Genomic DNA, 19,665 nt, shown 5'->3' with positions numbered 1-19,665 from the left:
ATGTAGGTAATATAGACCATGGTTTTGCCTACCAATCCCCATGATCCTCCCAGTCAAAAGGTCCTGGAATAGACAAAAGTGAGGATAGAAACAGATAGAACATTGATGATCTTTAGTGAATTGAGAAATGGATAAAAGATTGAAGTTGAACTCAGGCACATGCAACACACGGTCTAAGGTACAAGAAAGAGAGATTTGTACAGAACCACTTGAAAAAATTGGAGTTGTGTTACCATTTGGCAGCCTCACAGATCCAGCAGTGGATGCACATGGTTGCGAGCCTTTTATGCCGTTCGAAGAACCTGTAATATGGGCATTCGCTCCACTGTCTAAAATCCATGCATTAGCATCACTAATAGTCATCAAGCTGGTAAGTTTACCTGCAAGGTTTGCTGTAACCTCATGTGTTGGCATTGCATTTTGATCCAAGAGCTGCAATATTTGCTGATATTGAGCATCAGTAAACTGTCGAGGCAGAACATTAGACACTCGTGTTTCTTCATGTGAATGAGTCTGTGGAACTGCATTTTCAACAGAAGATTGAGCAGCAATTTTGGAATGTTGGTGATTATGCTTTAATCCTTTCCCTTGAGGAAATCTTTTGTGTAATTTGTGTCCCGGAGGATATCCAACTAACCGAAAACAATTCTCCTTGGTGTGACCTGGAATGTTGCAATTTTCACATCTTACTGGATCATTCCTTTTTGTAGATGAGGAATAGAAAGCAGCTGTAGGAATCTCAACAATCGGCTGCGAAGACAATACATGTCGAGTGGATTCCTCATGACTGATAATCGAGTATGCTTGATTGACCGAAGGTAATGGATTCATCATAAGAAATTGACTCCTAATGTGCCCATAACTATCATTCAATCCCATAAGAAATTGTAGAAGTCGTTGTTGCTGTTCGTGTTCGACATAAGCCTTAGCACTTGCACACTCGCAAGATGGAAGTGTCACCAACGAGTTGAACTCATCCCATAGACGTTTGAGATTAGAGAAATATACAGAGATTGAAGAAGAACCTTGAGTGAGATGAGCAATATCTCGATGGATCGAGAAAATCCGAGATCCACAAATCTTATCAAATCTTTCTTTCAGATCCGCCCAAACTTTGGATGCTTCAGTGCAATATATGATTCCACTGAAAATTTCCTTGGATACTGAGTTCATAATCCATGAAAGAACAATGGCATTACAGCGCTCCCACTGATGAAGATTTTGGTGCGCAGCTGCTGGACGAGAACATGATCCATTGATGAAGCCTAATTTGTTCTTCGCCTGCAGAGAAATTAGCATCGCTCGACTCCAAACATTGTAATTTTCTGAGCCAACAAGTGGATCCTGAACAAGAGGAACACCTGGAGAATCCGATGGATGCAGATACAGAGGATCGCTGAATCCAATAGTAGTAGTGTGATTCGCCATAAAACACGAGAATCTGTATGCAGCTATATGCGGAAGAAACGCTCTGATACCATGTTAAATTGCGCATAAAAGATACTCATGTGGAAGCCATTGATGGAAGCTTCAAGAAATTGCAGAGATATTATATCTCGTAATATGCATAGTTTGTATATCAGAGTTCACAGAGTACTTATACAAGAATAAAAGTCCAACTCTCAATTGACAGCTGTAACCCACTAACTACCTTTAGCTAACTATCATTTACCATGCTAACTATCATTAACTAATAACCATACTAATTAACAAACTCCTCCCTCGTCCAGGTGCCTATGGTCCATCCTAACATCATACCAGACATGATAAGGGCTGAGATATAGCTGGGTTCGAGTCCATGCACGGAAGAACCCTTCCTAACACCTATCGAACCTACTTCTTCCCCACAACGCACCCAACTCTGATTGGCCCTCAAGAATTCACACTTAGATCGGTCAAGTTTCGACTCCAGCTACTAATCCTCATCCTCTCGACAACAACAGCTCCCTAATGACTCCATACAGCAGCCCCCTTGCACGAAAATTCAGAAAAATCTTGAGCAATAACCGAGAATGCAAGGGAAACACATGTAACCGAAAATCTTTCATGGGCATGGTAAGATATAAAGTTTTCATTCACAAATACAATCACCAGCATATAAAACGTGTAGGATGCAGAAAAAACGATACAAAACGTGCCTTGGTGATGTTTATACGCGAGGAGATCGAAGAATGAACGCTAGAAGAATTATTCTTTGCAAGAAGTGAAGTGGCTGATGTTTCTTGAGGTTGCTGCTGCCAAGAGCCGAGGGAATTCTGAAAGGAAAGGGTGAATATCGGTTGTGGGGGGTTACGGGAAGTTAAGAGTTCATTAGACTTAAATGATATCTCTTACTATTTATTAAGGCTGAGTAGGTTAGAGTAACTTCCTTGGTCTGTTTTTTAAAATACCTAAAATACCCTTCACCCCCACTCTCTACATTATTAATTATATATTAATAAAGTGTTAAAAAATAAAAGCAAGTCACATGTAGTTTAGTGGATAAAGCCTATGTTTCTTAATCATGAGGTTGTATGTTCAATTTTTGCTTGAGTCTTTTTTATTCTTTTTTAATTTATTTTTTAGTTCATATATCAAAATTATAATGTAGTCACTCATTATTTCTTATAAATATATTTTGATCCTCATTTAAATATAAATCAAATAAATTATAAAAACATATCGTACAAGCACGCAACGCGTGCGTCGTTGTACTAGTAATAATTAAAAAGATTAATGGGCTCTAACCTTGACAATTAAAGGTTTAAAAGAATATTTAAGCCCGATGAGTTTTAAAGTTGGCTCACTAAATTCAAACGAACTCCCGAAAAATATATCTTGTTGGAAATATTTTGAAAATAATAGACGAACCATTAAAAAGTCCCTGATTGGATAAAATTTGCGTATCGATAAAAATAAAATCCTGCGGGTAAAAATACCCAATAAAATCTCATTTACGACAAATACACTTAAAACGCTTTAAATAAATTTATAAAAATAAATCGTGTAATAAAATAATTTTCCGGAAAATTCTCCGTCTCCGATCCTCGTTCGAACGTAAAATGCACCTAGAAACCTAATGCGTGAACTTTTAAAATTTCATTAATTAAATCCTATCATGCTTGAATTGTGCATAACATGCATAAAAATAATTAACCACAAATTAATAAAATAAACCTGCATTTTATGCTTTAAAATAATTTAATAAAATACTAAAGAAATTTAATAATTTGCATGCACGTGGTTCACGTCAACCTTCAAATTTTCGGGACGTTACAATTTACTCCCCTTAAATTGAATTTCGTCCACGAAATTCGCTTATCCTTGAAAAAAAAAGTTTAAACTCTTAGTGCTAGTATCCTAATAATACACGCTTCCGCTGCGCTACTCTGATAAAATAAGTATTAAGCTGTCCTTACGTTTCCTCAATCCTAATTAAATTTGCCTACCAAAATCTTCGTTTGCAAATCGCAACTTAAAATGACCCATGGTGACCTAGTTTCATTTTTCTATAACCTCGAATTTCAAATTTTCTCAAAATTACCAATATTAGAAATGGCAGTCCGAATTTATTGCGTCTTACTTTCTTATACTATACCCAAGATGTTCATTGATCTATTAGCATTTATGCAGTTCGACTTGAGAAATCTTAGCACCAAAAATTATTGATCATCTTCTATCCTCGGTAATACACTTAAAAGTTAAATCTTATCTCACCCCATAATAATATTAGTCTAAGATCCTTGAATCGAATCATTATCTTAAGGCACCAAACTTACGTAACTTACTATTTACAAGTACATCCCAAATGTAAAATTGTTGCAAATCTTAAACCTCGAATAAAGTTAATCTATAAAACTCAATTATATAATATCGACCTTCTACCTATATTATAAAGCCCTTCAAGTCCCAATTACATGTTTAAACTATTTTCTTTTCAATTACAATATAGTTGAGGCCTAAGACCCTCAGATTTTCCTCAATGGAAACGAATATCACAATCTTACGTATTCTTAATTCTTAATTATTCTAGCTTATAAAAATTAATAAGTTATCCCATGGTAGCCTTAGACTAACTCTAATAAATCACCTTCGCTTATAACACATACAGTTCTAGAATTCCCACATCAAGATTTTTGATTTCTTACTAGGTAAAAAGCTTAGTGTTCGTTCATTGGTAATCTATGTTGAACACTACTAACTCTTTTTTGTTTTTATTTCCCCCAAAAATTTTCGCATAAACACGTCTCCCAAACTAGTAATATACTTACAAACCCAAATAGTATTAGGTAACACAATTTCAACGCACATATCCACTTAAATCTCAAGTTTCTTAATGAATTTCAAAAATTCCTTATGACATGATGTCTAACTCACTTTTTACATGCGTCTGTCGAGTAACCTAACCAACAATCGTTCCCAATTTCCTAGAAAAAAATAATTAACCCCAACCAAGGTATAACGTTAACTGTTAAGATCAGGAATAAAACTTATACTACACTAAACCTTAATCTCCCAAAAATAAGTTAACCTGTTGTCCGTTCTTATAACTTAACTAATTGATTCTCTTTACCTCCAAATGTTATCACTCTAAATTCTTAATTCGCCACAACATTATTCCATAGCATTTAGATTTTCAAGCCCAATATTGGTTCATCCTACAATGCCCTTGATTACCATTCCTTATAATATTATAACTCATATGTTTCAAGGTTCTAAATATCCCTTCAAACCTATCTCATAGAAAACTCCTACTATTTAAACCATTCGATTCTCGCTTAATGCTAAAATAGTCTCCAAATTTTGCAAAAATTGCAAAATAAATTCTTAATTTCCTCAAAAATTATCCAATATGTCCTTAATCACGAAATTCCACAATTACCCATAAATTTTTGACATTCCTAATTCCATTTTATAGATTTCTCGTAATATAAAGTTCAATGATTTTAAGCTTATTAGATCCCAAATCAATCCACATAACCTCGAAAAATTACTGATTTAATTCAAGTGTTCCTCAAAATTTCGAATTTAATCCTTAAAAATTTCGAGATTGGCACCTTGGCCCTTAGAGTTCTCGAAAATTACGTTCTTGGCCCTACAACTCCTCGAAATTTGCATTTTGGTCGCCAAAGTTTTTTCGATTTTAGCCTCATTAAACCTTAAAATCTTCGAACTAAAATTTAATCCCCAAAAATTCGGAAAATTTGAAAATATTCCCTTAGAATTTTGATTTGTTTGCACTTAGATCCCCAAATTATTTGTTATTACCATTAGGTCCTTAAAATTCTCAATTCATGCAATTCAATCATTAAATCCAACTAGATAGAGCATGCATCCTGACTAAATTCTCATAACCAATCTTACATTTTCATAGATACTTAAAATCCTGAAATTGTACTTTTATAATCCTAAAGATTGTTGTAATCTTCGAACCATTATTGCTTATATGAAATCCTCAAAAATTCACTCGACTAGTAACCACACAACATCAGTATTTTCTTATAAACTCTACAAGCCCAAAAAGCGTTCATAATTTTCCTGATTAACTTATGACCCAAAAGAGTAGAACATCAGTACTACTAACCCAAAAATCAATATAGTCCAATCATTTCAACCATTTCCTAACGCCCAATAGCCAAATTTCTAATCATAACCAATTCTCCAATGAAGCCAGCATGCGTGAAAATCATATGATTTCTCAACTCATGTCGTACTATGCATAAAAAAATTTGAAACATCTAATATCAAAATATAACGACAGATAAACATGTACTATAAAGCATATATCATGTAAACATGCAGGTGATAACAATAAATAGTTTTATACATTTAAATCGTAAAAGCTTACAGAATTGAGGCTTTGAAGACCGAGCTGCAGAAGCTGGCGGTGGTATAACCCTAAACAGGACCCTTGCTCTGATACCAACTGAAACGTCTACTGTTTTAAAAGTGCGAAAATATTTTTTTTATTTTAAAAAGCTCACATTTTCGTAATAACATTTAAACGTTTCACATGCATGCGTTGTAGAGAAAAATATAACATTTAAAAATGATATTAAATATTTGACAGTAAAAATAGTGCAGTTTAAAATAACCAAATTCATCCCAAAATCATACGTAAACATGAACTAGTCAAAATCTTAAAAATCATCAACGCAGGAAAATATTCATCTCCTCTCAATCTCGTAAATTATAATGCGGAAAATATGCGGTCCTCGGGTCGTGTCACCGCACCAAGTCTGCCTACTCAGAGTTCGGCACCTCTAGTCCCCTCATCATCAAGCTCACCTGCATCACACACGCCTACTGAGTCTAAAGACTCAACACACCTGCATCGTTAATATCAAATACATATACATAGCAAACAGCAGTGAAAAATACCATACACAACATACATTTCATGAACTTAAAAGTATAACATAAACGTGTCGGGTAAAATTATCTCGTGTCAAATCATGTCATCTCATGCATGTCATATCATATCATCATATACGTGTCAAAACAGCTCATCGTATCATCATAAATTTAAACATTTTCTTTTTAATTAAATTCAGTTCATTAGTTGTGACTTTCGTATCAGCTCTATCGATGTATCCATCTAGGTAAAACCACAGTACCGAGCGGCGAGGACATCAGCGACAGCATTACCCGTCCACTGAGCCCGGGCCTCAGCTCATCATATCTCATATAATCGTATACATATACATCGTCAGTCACAACCAAATCTCATCCTTCAAAAATAGCATCATAATCATCACTTAATAAAATATGCATAAACGTAACTTTTCTTTAAAACCAAGCATGCACCGTATTTATCATAATTGCGTAAAAAATCGTAAACATGACGCATAAACATTTAAAATACCATAATTTTGTCGTCAGGGCGTTGCCAGGACCAAAATCTCACCCCGGGTACAAAATGACCATTTTTCCCCTAGAAACCCAAAAATTATCATTTCACCCCCGGATCACTAAAATTTGACCCGAAGATTACCAAACTCATTAAAATGTCCCAAAACATTTTTAAAAGTATTCCTAGACGTAAACCTGAGCCAAAGTCAGAACTGACTCGACTCGTTTTAAAACTTGAACAGAGGTCTCGGTTTTAACCCAAAACGACTCGAAACTTTATCAAATTCTCCCCAACCTTTTACCATAACTTACAACCTCTGAAAGGTCCCTAATACTATAATGCTGCCCCAAAAATCTTCGGCTGCCACATCCCAAAATGGGACAAAACTCTCGGCCAACACCTAATCCATATTCCTTGCAACACATGGCCCCAATCTCATACCCCTTTCGGTCCCCTCAAACCCCACCACCTGTCCAACCTTTAAATCTTTTCTTTATGACCGTAAGAGACCTCCTAACTAAGCCAATCCAAAGAGAAATGATGTGGTACGAGAATTCCTCCCTCGTCCAGGTGCCTATGGTCCACTCCTAACATCATACCAGACATGATAAGGGCTGAGATATAGATGGGTTCGAGTCCATGCACGGCAGAACCCTTCCTAACACCTATCGAACCTACTTCTTCCCCACAACGCACCAACTCTGATCGGCCCTCAAGAATTCACACTTAGATCGGTCAGGTTTCCACTCCAGCTACTAATCCTCATCCCTCTCGACAACAACAGCTCCCTAATGACTCCATAGCAGCCCCCTTACACGAAAATTCATTAAATTCTTGAGCAATAACCGAGAATGCAAGGGAAACACATGTAACCGAAAATCTTTCATGGGCATGGTAAGATCGAAAGTTTTCATTCACAAATACAATCACCAGCATATAAAACGTGTAGGATGCAGAAAAAAGATACAAAACGTGCCTTGATGATGTTTATACGCATGGTTCACCGGAACGGCCGTTATGCGGCCGGAACGGACGGAACGGAACGAGAACGGTGGCCACCGTTCCAAAGTTCCAGGCCAAATCGTTTGTTGTTTTGTGGCGGCGTTATGCGACGTTTTATCGGCCGCATAACGGGCGAACGGAACGGAAACGGTGGTGCGGAACGGTTTTATGTATGGAGCGACGGTTTTATGTATGAACCGTCGCTACGAGCGACGGTTTTATGTATGCAGCGACGGTTTTATTTACCCGTCGCCGATTTACATCGACGACGGTTTTAAGACAACCGTCGCTAATATAGCGACGGTTTTAATAAAACCGTCGCTACTATACAGACGGTTTGAATTTTAAAAAATAATAAAGGTTCACGGATTCAAGAATCCGCAAGTCAACTATTTCTATTGAGAAATTTTCATTACAAAGTGTGAAAAAAACTAAGTTAATTATAAATTTTTTTATTTTAATTGATGTTAAATAATTTGTAACATCACTTTATATAAGATTTGATGGTTATTATTAGTCAATCATTCTAAATTGATTCAAATTTGTGCGAATTTATATATATCCAATCGAAAATATTTTAATGTTTTAATTAATTAAATACAAATAACTTTTAATATTTTATTTAATTTTTGATATGATTGAAAATATTTTAAATATAATGACGATATAAATTGTGTTCAATAAATTGCTAATAAAATTTTAAAAATATTTAAATTTCTTATTTACAACAAATATTCTATTTAAATGATATTTCTTATGGTAATGGTTATTGTTTATGGTTATGTTTATTAGAATGGTAATAGAATGGTTATGTTATTGATATTATATTTCCTAGTTGTTGATGATTATGGAAATGAACGTGTAGAATAGAAAGTGGATCTTGAACCAAATAAGAAATGGAAGTGCAGAAACTGTATGAAAAATGTGGCAGTAGTTATGGTTTTTAGTATAATGTCTTGTATATTGATCCAATTGTTGTGAGGCTACTTCCATTAGAAAGATAAGATATAAGGCTATAACTTTCATGTTTTGATAGATCATTTGATTTTTCAACATCTGGTACACATGGAATTAGACATCGTGGATTTGATTATGGGTCGTCTCAATATATTGGTGATAGATACAATGAATCTTCATCATCTATATGGCGGGGTGTTGGACGTCATGGTGCTGAGTATAAATCTTCAAGTACAGCTGATAGTTCTACTGTGTATCGTGGATTCGGATACTATAATCGTCGTGACGAAAAACTATAATTGTGTTATTATTGTAAAATAGTTTTGTATTGATATATTAATTTGTAATAACCTCATATATTTTATTTTTTAGTATGATGTAATTTATATTTTAATTTTTTTACCAATTTTTTGAATTTATTAATTTTTTTATACAACCGTTCCGCAATATAACATTGGAACTGGAACGGTAGTTGCCGTTCCAAGCACCGCAACCGTTCCGGCGAACCATGTTTATACGCGAGGAAATCGAAGAATGAACGCCGGAAGAATTATTCTTTGCAAGAAGTGAAGTGGCTGATGTTTCTTGAGGTTGCTACTGCCAAGAGCCGAGGGAATTCTGAAAGAGAGGGTGAATATCGGCTGTGGGGGGTTACGGGAGGTTAAGGGTTGATTAGACTTAAATGATATAATAATTAAAAAGATTAATGAGCTCTAACCTTGACAATTAAAGGTTTAAAAGAATATTTAAGCCCGATGATTTTAAAATTTGGCTTGTTAAATTCAAACACACTCCCGAAAAATATATCGTGTTGGAAAGATTTTGAAAATAATAGCCGAACCATTAAAAAGCCCCCCGATTGGATAAAATTTCTGTATCGATAAAAATAAAATCTTGCCGATAAAAATACCCAATAAAAACCCATTTACAAAAAATACACTTAAAACGCTTTAAATAAATTTATAAAAATTAATCGTGTAATAAAATAATTATCTTGAAAATTCTCCGGTCTCCGATCCTCGTTCGAATGTGAAATGCACCTAGAAACCCTAATGCGTGAACTTTTAAAATTTCATGAATTAAATCCTATCATGCTTGAATTATGCATAAAATGAATAAAAAAAAATTAACCACAAATTAAGAAAATAAACATGCATTTTATGCTTTAAAAGAATTTAATAAAATACCAAAGAAATTTATTAATTTACATGCACGTGGTTCATGTCGACCTTCAAATTTTCGGGACGTTACAATTATTGTTGTCAAGGTTTTTTATAAATAATTAAAAAATAAAAATTAATTTCAAAATTAATTTAAAAAAAATTGCAGAAATACTCTAATCCGTTCATACGAAGCACGGGTTCTCGGTCCACCTGAGCATTATCTGTGCTTCGTAAGCAGGGATAATCCACCTGGCGGAGCATTCGTGCTTCGGATGCTGCACCACGTGGATCATCCGTGCTTACGAAGTGCGGATACTGCTCACGTGGTTTTTTTCCTTCAGCTTCTTGAAAATGTTCTACTGTATTTTTCCTTTTGACTTTTGAAAAACTTTGAGATGATTTGAGATGTATGTTTATATTATTGAATTTCGCTATGATTTAACTATGTTTCTTTGTCTTTTTTCGAATATATGATCACTAGAGTGCAAACTCGAATATCTCTACTGATGTAAAACAAAACATATTTTATTTTATCTCAATCAATTAAAACAACTTGTAGAATTAATACAATTTAGACGACGCAACAATGCAAACGGTACAACAATACAAATGATATAATTACAATCAAATAGAAGAATCATCGTCAAAATTACAATGATACAAATGATTCCATGTTCCATAATCAGGTGGATTGCGTCTTCTCGTCCCTCTACGCAATCCAACATCTTCATGATTTTCCTCATTCGAGTAACCTAGAAAAGTGATAAGTAAAATAACATTTATCTGTGGTCGAATGTCATGCACAAGATGCTGAGGACCAACATTAAGCAAATTTGTAAAACTTTGTATGTTCGACCAAGACGGAGTCCGAAAATCCTGCTGACCAAACGAACGAAAGTCAGCAATCCCTGAATCACTTAAAAAACCAGGTTAAGTAGTAGAGATTCCTGCAATATTCATCTCAGTTGACAGAATAGTAGTAGAGGTTCCTGCAAACCCACTTGGTTTTCTAACCATGTCACTTCCCCACCCGAATGATGACTGATGTGAAAAAGGAGAAGGCATACTGAAATTTTGTTGGACATTAAATTGTCCAACAAAAGTATTTTACGGATATGGTTGAAAACCAACGACACTAACTGTAGGTGATATGGTGCGTACAGTTATTCGATTATACCATTGGAAGTATTCTTCGTCAGTTTGCATCGATCGCCTGTGTCGTACCCCTTTAGCAACATATCTCAACCTATTATTCCGCAACTCAATTGAATTTCGATGATAATCTCCCCAATCGGTGTTTCGATGCCCTGTTCTCACGATGTTATGGAGATCATCGTTTTCAATGGCAGACCTTGGAATTGATTGTCGTCTTCTAAATTGTCGCATCACCCGATTAGGACGATGCATCTCCATGATGTCAAAGCAAATAATGGGACAAACACATCGCCAAATTTTGTTGTCGTATGAATCAATGATCGTCTCCACATCTATGTCATTCTTCCGATAAACGATCCAATTAAACTGTGAAAAATATATATGTTAAAAATTAACATACATTTAATCATAAAAAACTTTAATGATATATAAAGGTCCAGCCATTGTAGTCTTCTCTATACGTGACGCATTACAAACTCACGGTATAGAAATGCTAAAACTGCACTACTCCAACTATAAGACTTTACGTTATCAATATCCCGTAGCAGTTGCAAAATTATTAGTCTAGCAGACCATCCTTGATAGCCAGGGAACATTATTCCTCCAATAATCATTAACGCTACACAACGGGTATATTTCACAACATCTACTTCTGAAGTATCATCATTAACAAGGTTAGACATGCAATGATAGTGTTGTACAGTCATAGACAAATGACCATTTTTCAAATGTTTTGATGATGGCAAAAATCCCAACAAATCAAACAGATGTGTTGTCATTCCTAAACTTTATGTGACACATATATTCCAGTGACTGCTTCACCATCAATTTTTAGACCCCGGATGATTGAAACATCTTGTGACGTGATAGTTGCTTTACCACATGTAAAATGAAACGTGTGTGTCTCGCGTCGCCAACGCTCAACAAGATCAGTAATTAAATTATTATCAGAAACTTGTGAGTCACATTCTAAAACTCCATAGAAACCCATATTATTTAAATACGCAAGTACACGATTTTGTATGTAATTATCATTGTATAAATTCCAAATCAAATTGTCTGACATCTTCAGTTTGGCAATATCATCAACGAGTAAGCAATGATCTCAATTATCTATCATTTTGAAAGAAGTTGTCGGTCTTCTAAACTTCGTTCTACAGTAAGCAATGATCTCAAAAGTTGTTCAGTGAGGAAGGGAGAAATTGCGATATACAGAGATGCAGAAATGAAAATGAAAGGGTAAATGAAGGAGGAAGAAGGAGAAGAGAATGAAAAGATAAGAGATAGGGATGTGCGGAGGATAAGTGTGGGAGGAACGAATATGCGACATGTGGAGCGTCTATGCTTTAGGTTGCAGCGTACGTGCTTCGTAAGCACGGATTACAGTAATTCTGCAATAAAAAAAATTTAAAATTAATTTTAAAATAAATTTTTGTTTTTAAATTAATTATAAAAAAATCCTTGTTGTCAATTAATTTAAAGCCTTTATAATTATTTTTGGCTCTATTTAAATGAACGAGAGTGCGGTTTTAAAATACACTATTTTTTCGCAATCTCCGTTATTCCATCTAAATATACATTTCGATGTCACGCCCCGAAACTCAAGGTTGACACCGGCGTTATTTAGCAATCACACAATCGAAAACAATAAGCTTTGTAGCACAGTGTAAACCGAAAACCATTTCATATCATAATATCGAATAGATAACAATGTCTTTACAACCCAAAAATCAATACGACAGAGTTTAATCGCGGAAACGTTAATACTAAAGTAAAAGTTCAAACTTAATCTAAAATCTTGAAGTCTCGAAATTCACCAGCCCCAAAACTGGTCCGACTCTTCTTTCTTGAGTTCTTCCTCAGGCTTATCTGGGAAATGATTGTAAGGGGTGAGTAGTTTGGGAAATACTCACCAAGTGAGGGCCGTTCGAGCACAATATAACAACATGCATAAAATTTCGAAAACACATAACTTGCATAGCATCATTCATATCACATGCATAACATTTACTAAGCACTGAGATTCATCTACTTCATATGATTTACTGATATCAGTCCTTAAATTTTACTCTTCTAAGGGGGCGAGGCCATATAGCGGTTACATCCCCACCGCGTAAGGGTCATATCATGGTTGGGATTCCCACCCTTATACAGTCGACTCCTCAAAGTACTAAAAACCGTATGACAATCAACACAAGAAAAGAGTAGGAGAAGAATTGTACTCGACGAATTTTTGAAAACAACATATGCATAAATTCGAAATTTCAACTTTAAAACAAGTCCACTTACAGTATTTTGGATGCTAAAAACGTGGAGTGCATGGGTTTGGATTGTATTGCTTCTTGCACCTCGTTCGGGCAGCACTTCGGCTCGATTCTAGCCTAACTCTGGGACGAATTTGAGCAAAGTTTTGGCTAGAGAATGCTGCTGGAATTTTGAGAATTGAAGCAAGGGATTTCGAGATTTATGGTTTAGGGAATGCTAGGCTTGATGGGGTATTTATAGGGGAAGAGGATGGAGCAAAATATGGTAGTCCAATCATGCCCAAAATTGCTTCAAATCTCTCAATATTTGACTCCAACCCTACCTTTTCATGGCTGATGATTTTCTTCTAAATTCAGCTCTCCATTTCCTAATTAGACACCCTTGATTGGCTCAAAAAATTGGGTGCAAGGGAAGGATAGATTTGCTTCATCCTTTTAGCTTAAGTTAAATATAATCCCACAATTAAGCACTACCATAATTAAGGCAAAAATCTAGTGGAATTTCGAATTTTGCAAGGTCCCTGTATTCATCCTTCTAAACCTTGAATGATATTTCCCGAATCTCGCAATATCTCCTACCTAAATTTAGAAAATAAGTTTGTACAAGTGCGTGTATTATTATCTTGACAATAAGGATTTTCCATAAAAATATTTCCAATATGTATATCTTGTTCCAACACAACAATTAAAAATCATTTGCTCTTAAATTTCCTTTCACATGATTAATTAAAAAGGTTGAAAAAATTCGGTTCTCACATCCCTCCCTCCTTAAGAGAAGTTTCGTCCTCGAAACTTGAGTTGGCTTGGTCGCTAAATAGGTAGAGATATTCCTTTTGCATCTTCTCTTCAACTTCCCAAGTTGTTTCTCGTTCGGTGTGGTTGGACCACTGCACTTTGACGTAGAGAATGATACGTCGTCTAAGAACTTGTTCTTTTGTGTCCACAATACTAATGGGGACTTCTTCGTATTTCAGTTCTTCTCCCAATTTTTCTTCGATCAAGAGTGGTTCTACTTCCAACACGTGACTTGAGTCTGGAATGTACCTCTTTAGTTGGGATACATGGAACACGTTGTGGATTCTTGACATGTTTCGTGGTAGTGCCAGTCTGCATGCTAGTATGCCCACTTTTTCCCAAAATTCCGAATGGTCCAACATACTGAGGGTTCAGTTTCCCGTCCTTACATAATAGAACGACTCCTCTCATAGGAGAGACTTTCACATAAGCTTCTCGCCCACGTTGAACTCTACAGGCCTTCTGTTCAGATCCGCCCAGCTCTTCTGTCAATCTTGAGCTGCCTTGAGCTTTCCTTGGACAATTTTAACCTTGTCCACATTCATCTGTACTAGTTCGGGTCCCATCAAGGTTTTCTCTTACACTTCAGCCTAATAAAGGGGTGATCGACATTTCCTTCCATATAGAGCTTCATATGGTGTCATTCCAATATTGCTGTGATAGTTGTTGTTATACGCAAACTAAATTAAGGGTAAATGAGTGCTCCAGTTGCTACTGAACGCAAGGACGAATGCACACAGCATATTCCACAAACGATATAATTACAATCAAATAGAAGAATCATCGTCAAAATTACAATGATACAAATGACTCCATGTTCCACAATCAGGTGGATTGTGTCTTCTCGTCCCTCTACGCAATCCAATATCTTCATGATTTTCCTCATTCGAGTAACCTAGAAAAGTGATAGGTGAAATAACATTTCTCTGTGGTCGAATGTCATGTACAAGATGCTGAGGACTAACATTAAGCAAATTTGTAAAACTTTGTATGTTCGACCAACACGGAGTCTGAAAATCCTGCTGACCAAACGGACGAAAGTCAGCAATCCCTGAATCACTTAAAAAACCAGGTTAAGTAGTAGAGATTCCTGCAATATTCATCTTAGTTGACAGAATACTAGTAGAGGTTCCTGCAAACCCACTTGGTTTCCTAACCATGTAACTTTCCCCACCCGAATGATCACTGATGCGAAAAAGGAGAAGGCATACTAAAAATTTTGTTGGACATTAAATTGTCCGACAAAAGTATTTTACAGATATGGTTGAAAACCAACGACACTAACTGTAGGTGATATGGTGCGTACAGTTATTCGATTATACCATTGGAAGTAGTCTTCGTCAGTTTGCATCGATCGCCTGTGTCGTACCCCTTCAGCAACATATCTCAACCTAATATTCCACAACTCAATTGAATTTCGATGATAATCTCCCCAATCGGTGTTTCGATGCCCTGGTCTCGTGATGTTATGGAGATCATCGTTGTCGATGGCAGAACCTGGAATTGATTGTAGTCTTCTAAATTGTCGCATCACCCGATTAGGACGATGCATCTCCATGATGTCAAAGCAAATAATGGGACAAACACATCGCCAAATTTTGTTGTCGTATGAATCAATGATCGTCTCCACATCTATGTCATTCTTCCGATAAACGATCCAATTAAACTGTGAAAAATATATATGTTAAAAATTGACATACATTTAATCATAAAAAACTTTAATATTCATTAAATCAGAATAAAATATTAAACATTCAGTAATACCTCATTATTATTCATACGATCTAGAGAATCCCTTATAATTATTACAGAATATGTGGGCGAATGTGTGTAACTAAATTCAATTTTCCACCTAAAATTTAACAAATACAATTACATATAAAAACATTAAAATAGATATACATGATATTACCAGAATAACTGTACACTATATGGAGAAACTGGAATAATAGCATTTGGATCAATGAGAGATACAACTAATATTAACCCATCTCGGTCGGGGTTATCACATTTAATCCTACTCCATGCTCATATCTGCTTATAATAATAAAAATAGTTCAACAAAATTAACAAAAAAATTGTGTAAATAATCACATTACATTAATTATACCTGCAGGATATATAAAGGTCCAACCATTGTAGTCTTCTCTATACGTGACGCATTACACAACTCACGGGATAGAAATGCTAAAACTGCACTACTCCAACTATAAGACTTTACGTTATCAATATCCCATAGCAGTTGCAAAATTATTAGTCTAGCAGACCATCCTTGATAGCCAGGGAACATTATTCCTCCAATAATCATTAACGCTACACAACGGGTATATTTCACAACATGTACTTCTGAAGTATCATCATTAACAATGTTAGACATGCAATGATCGTGTTGTGCAGTCATAGACAAATGACCATTTTTCAAATGTTTTAATGATGGAAAAAATCCCAACAAATCAAACAGATGTGTTGTCATTCCTCAACTTTATGTGACACATATATTCCAATGATTGCTTCACCATCAATTGTTAGACCCCGAATGATTGAAACATCTTGTGACGTGATAGACCACATGTAAAATGAAACGTGTGTGTCTCGCGTCGCCAACGTTCAACAAGATCAGTAATTAAATTATTATCAAAAACTTGTGAGCCACATTCTAAAACTCCATAGAAACCCATATTATTTAAATACGCAAGTACACGATTTTGTATGTAATTATCATTGTATAAATTCCAAATCAAATTGTCTGACATCTTCAGTTTGGCAATATCATCAACGGTTAAGGAAGAAACTGTTGATGACATATGTGTCGCTTGTAAATAGAGGACACCGGGATCTTCTGGACCTCAATTATCTATCATTTTGAAAGAAGTTGTCGGTCTTCTAAACTTCGTTCTACAATAAGCAATTATCTCAAAAGTTTTTCGGTGAGGAAGGACAAAATTGCGATATACAGAGATGCAGAAATGAAAATGAAAAGGTAAAGGAAGGAGGAAGGAGGAGAAGAAAATGAAAAGATAAGAGATAGGGATGGGCGGAGGATAAGTGTGGGAGGAACGAAGATGCGACATGTGGAGCGTCTATGCTTAAGGTTGCAGCGTACGTGCTTCGTAAGCACGGATTACAGTATTTCTACAAAAAAAATTAAGATTAATTTTAAAATAAATTTTTGTTTTTAAATTAATTATAAAATAAATCCTTGTTGTCCATTAATTTAAAGTCTTTATAATTATTTTTGGCTCTATTTAAATGAACGAGACTGCGGTTTTAAAATACACTATTTTTTCGCAATCTCCGTTATTCCAAATAAATATACATTTCCATGTTCCAATATATTTTATAATTGTTATTTATAGAAAATATTGGAAAGGCTTGTCATATCCCAAAAGCCATTTGTCATACTTCTTATGTAACATTGAGAGGAGACAAATATAATTTTTAGGAAAGCATATTCATATGTGTTTCAAGTATTCGATTATTTGGTTTGTCGTTTTTCGGAGATTGCCCTCTTCAAATTGTATGACCAAAATATACTAGCATGAAAGCATGTGAATCTATATTCTATGTAAAAAAATAAAAATATTTTATACTTCTTGTATAACATGATCCAATTTATAAAACAACATTTTGTTCGGAAAAAAAAAATAAAAACAAATTATAATAATCGGAACTAATGATCTATCAAATTATGTACTAAACTGAACTAACATAATGATGCAAATATAATTATATGAACGTATTAGAATTGATTAAGAGTGTAAATAGAATGATATGAATTGATTAAGTAATATAAGAGGTTAAGAAAATATTTGGTATATAATAAACATGATCCTCAAATTAAAAACATTACATCTATGTCCTTGTTCCGGGCTGATAATCTCAACGACAGTTTTGATCAGTACATGTATGAGCATGTTTTCCACTATTTTCCTTTTATTGTGTTGTGAAATTGTCACGCCCCGAAACTCAAGGTTGACACCGGCATTGTTTATAATCACACAATCGAAAACAACAAGTAAACCGAAAACCAGTTTATATCATAATATCGAATAGATAACAATGTATTTACAACCCAAAAATCAATACGACAGAGTTTAATGGCGGAAACGTTAATACTAAAGTAAAAGTTCAAACTTAATCTAAAATCTTGAAGTCTCGAAATTCACCAGCCCCAAAACTGGTCCGACTCTTCCTTCTTGAGTTCTTCCTCAGGTTTATTTGGGAAATGATTGTAAGGGGGTGAGTATTTTGGGAAATACTAACCAAGTGGGGGCCGTCCGAGCACAATATAACAACATGCATAAAATTTCGAAAACACATAACTTGCATAACATCATTCGTATCACATGTATAACATTTACTAAGCACTGAGATTCATCTACTTTCTATGATTTACTGATATCAGTCCTTAATTTTTACTCTTCTAAGGGAGCGAGGCCATATAGCGGTTACATCCCCACTGCGTAAGGGTCATATCATGGTTGGGATTCCCACCCTTATACAGTCGACTACTCAAAGTACTCAAAACCGTATGACAATCAACACAAGAAAGGAGTAGGAGAAGAATTGTACTCGACGAATTTTCGAAAACAACATATGTATAAATTCGAAATTTCAACTTTAAAACAAACCCAATTACAGTATTTTGGATGCTAAAAACGTGGAGTGCACGGCTTTGGATTGTATTGCTTCTTGCACCTCGTTCGGGCAGCACTTCGGCTCGATTCTAGCCTAACTCTAGGATGATTTTGAGAAAAGTTTTGGCTAGAGAATGCTGCTGGAATTTTGATATTTGAAGCAAGGGATTTCGAGATTTATGGTGTAGGGAATGCTAGGCTTGATGGGGTATTTATAGGGGAGGAGGATGGAGCTCAATATGGTAGTCCAATCATGCCCAAAATTGCTTCAAATCTCTCAATATTTGACTCCAACCCTACCCTTTCATGGCTGATGATTTTTTTCTAAATTCTGCTCTCCATTTCCTAATTAGACACCCTTGATTGGCCCGAAAAATTGGGTGCAAGAGAAGGATAGATTTGCTTCATTCTTTTGGATTAAGTTAAATATAATCCCACAATTAATCACTACCATAATTAAGGCAAAAATCTAGTGGAATTTCGAATTTTGCAAGGTCCCTGTATTCATCCTTCTAAACCTTGAATGATATTTCCCGAATCTCGCAATATCTCCTATCTAAATTTCGAAAATAAGTTTGTACAAGTGCATGTATTATTATCTTGACAATAAGGATTTTCCATAAAAATATTTCCAATATGTATATCTTGTTCCAACACAACAATTAAAAATCATATGCTCTTACATTTCCTTACACATGATTAATTAAAAAGGTTGAAAAAAATTCGGTTCTCACATCCCTCCCTCCTTAAGAGAAGTTTCGTCCTCGAAACTTGAGTTGGCTTGGTCGCTAAATAGGTAGAGATATTTCTTTTGCATCTTCTCTTCAACTTCCCAAGTTGCTTCTCGGTCGGTGTGGTTG

At 35.2% G+C, this 19,665-nt stretch overlaps 1 protein-coding gene across 1 annotated transcript; it reads right to left on the bottom strand.

Moving 5' to 3' along the window:
- Positions 1–284: 284 nt before the first annotated feature.
- LOC140838998 (uncharacterized) lies at positions 285–1,428 on the bottom strand. The gene is made up of 2 exons (XM_073205626.1): positions 381–1,428; positions 285–325 (listed from the first exon to the last, which is right to left on the bottom strand). The coding sequence occupies exons 1-2, from the start codon at positions 1,426–1,428 to the stop codon at positions 285–287; spliced, it is 1,089 nt and encodes a 362-aa protein (XP_073061727.1).
- Between the last annotated feature and the right edge of the window lie 18,237 nt (positions 1,429–19,665).

Source organism: Primulina eburnea, chromosome 8 (genome assembly GCF_022965805.1).
Source record: "Primulina eburnea isolate SZY01 chromosome 8, ASM2296580v1, whole genome shotgun sequence".
Classification (NCBI taxonomy): Eukaryota; Viridiplantae; Streptophyta; class Magnoliopsida; order Lamiales; family Gesneriaceae; genus Primulina; species Primulina eburnea.
The sequence above is the reverse complement of the archived record's forward strand: the minus strand, read 5'-3'. Positions and strand labels throughout refer to the sequence as shown.

Excerpts from the sequence above, each read along its gene's own strand:
- LOC140838998 (XM_073205626.1), bottom strand. The coding sequence starts at position 1,428 with ATGGCGAATCACACTACTACTATTGGATTCAGCGATCCTCTGTATCTG. Across the intron at positions 326-380 it reads GGTTACAGCAAACCTTGCAG|TGGAGCGAATGCCCATATTA; the intron begins GTAAACTTACCA and ends GATTTTAGACAG.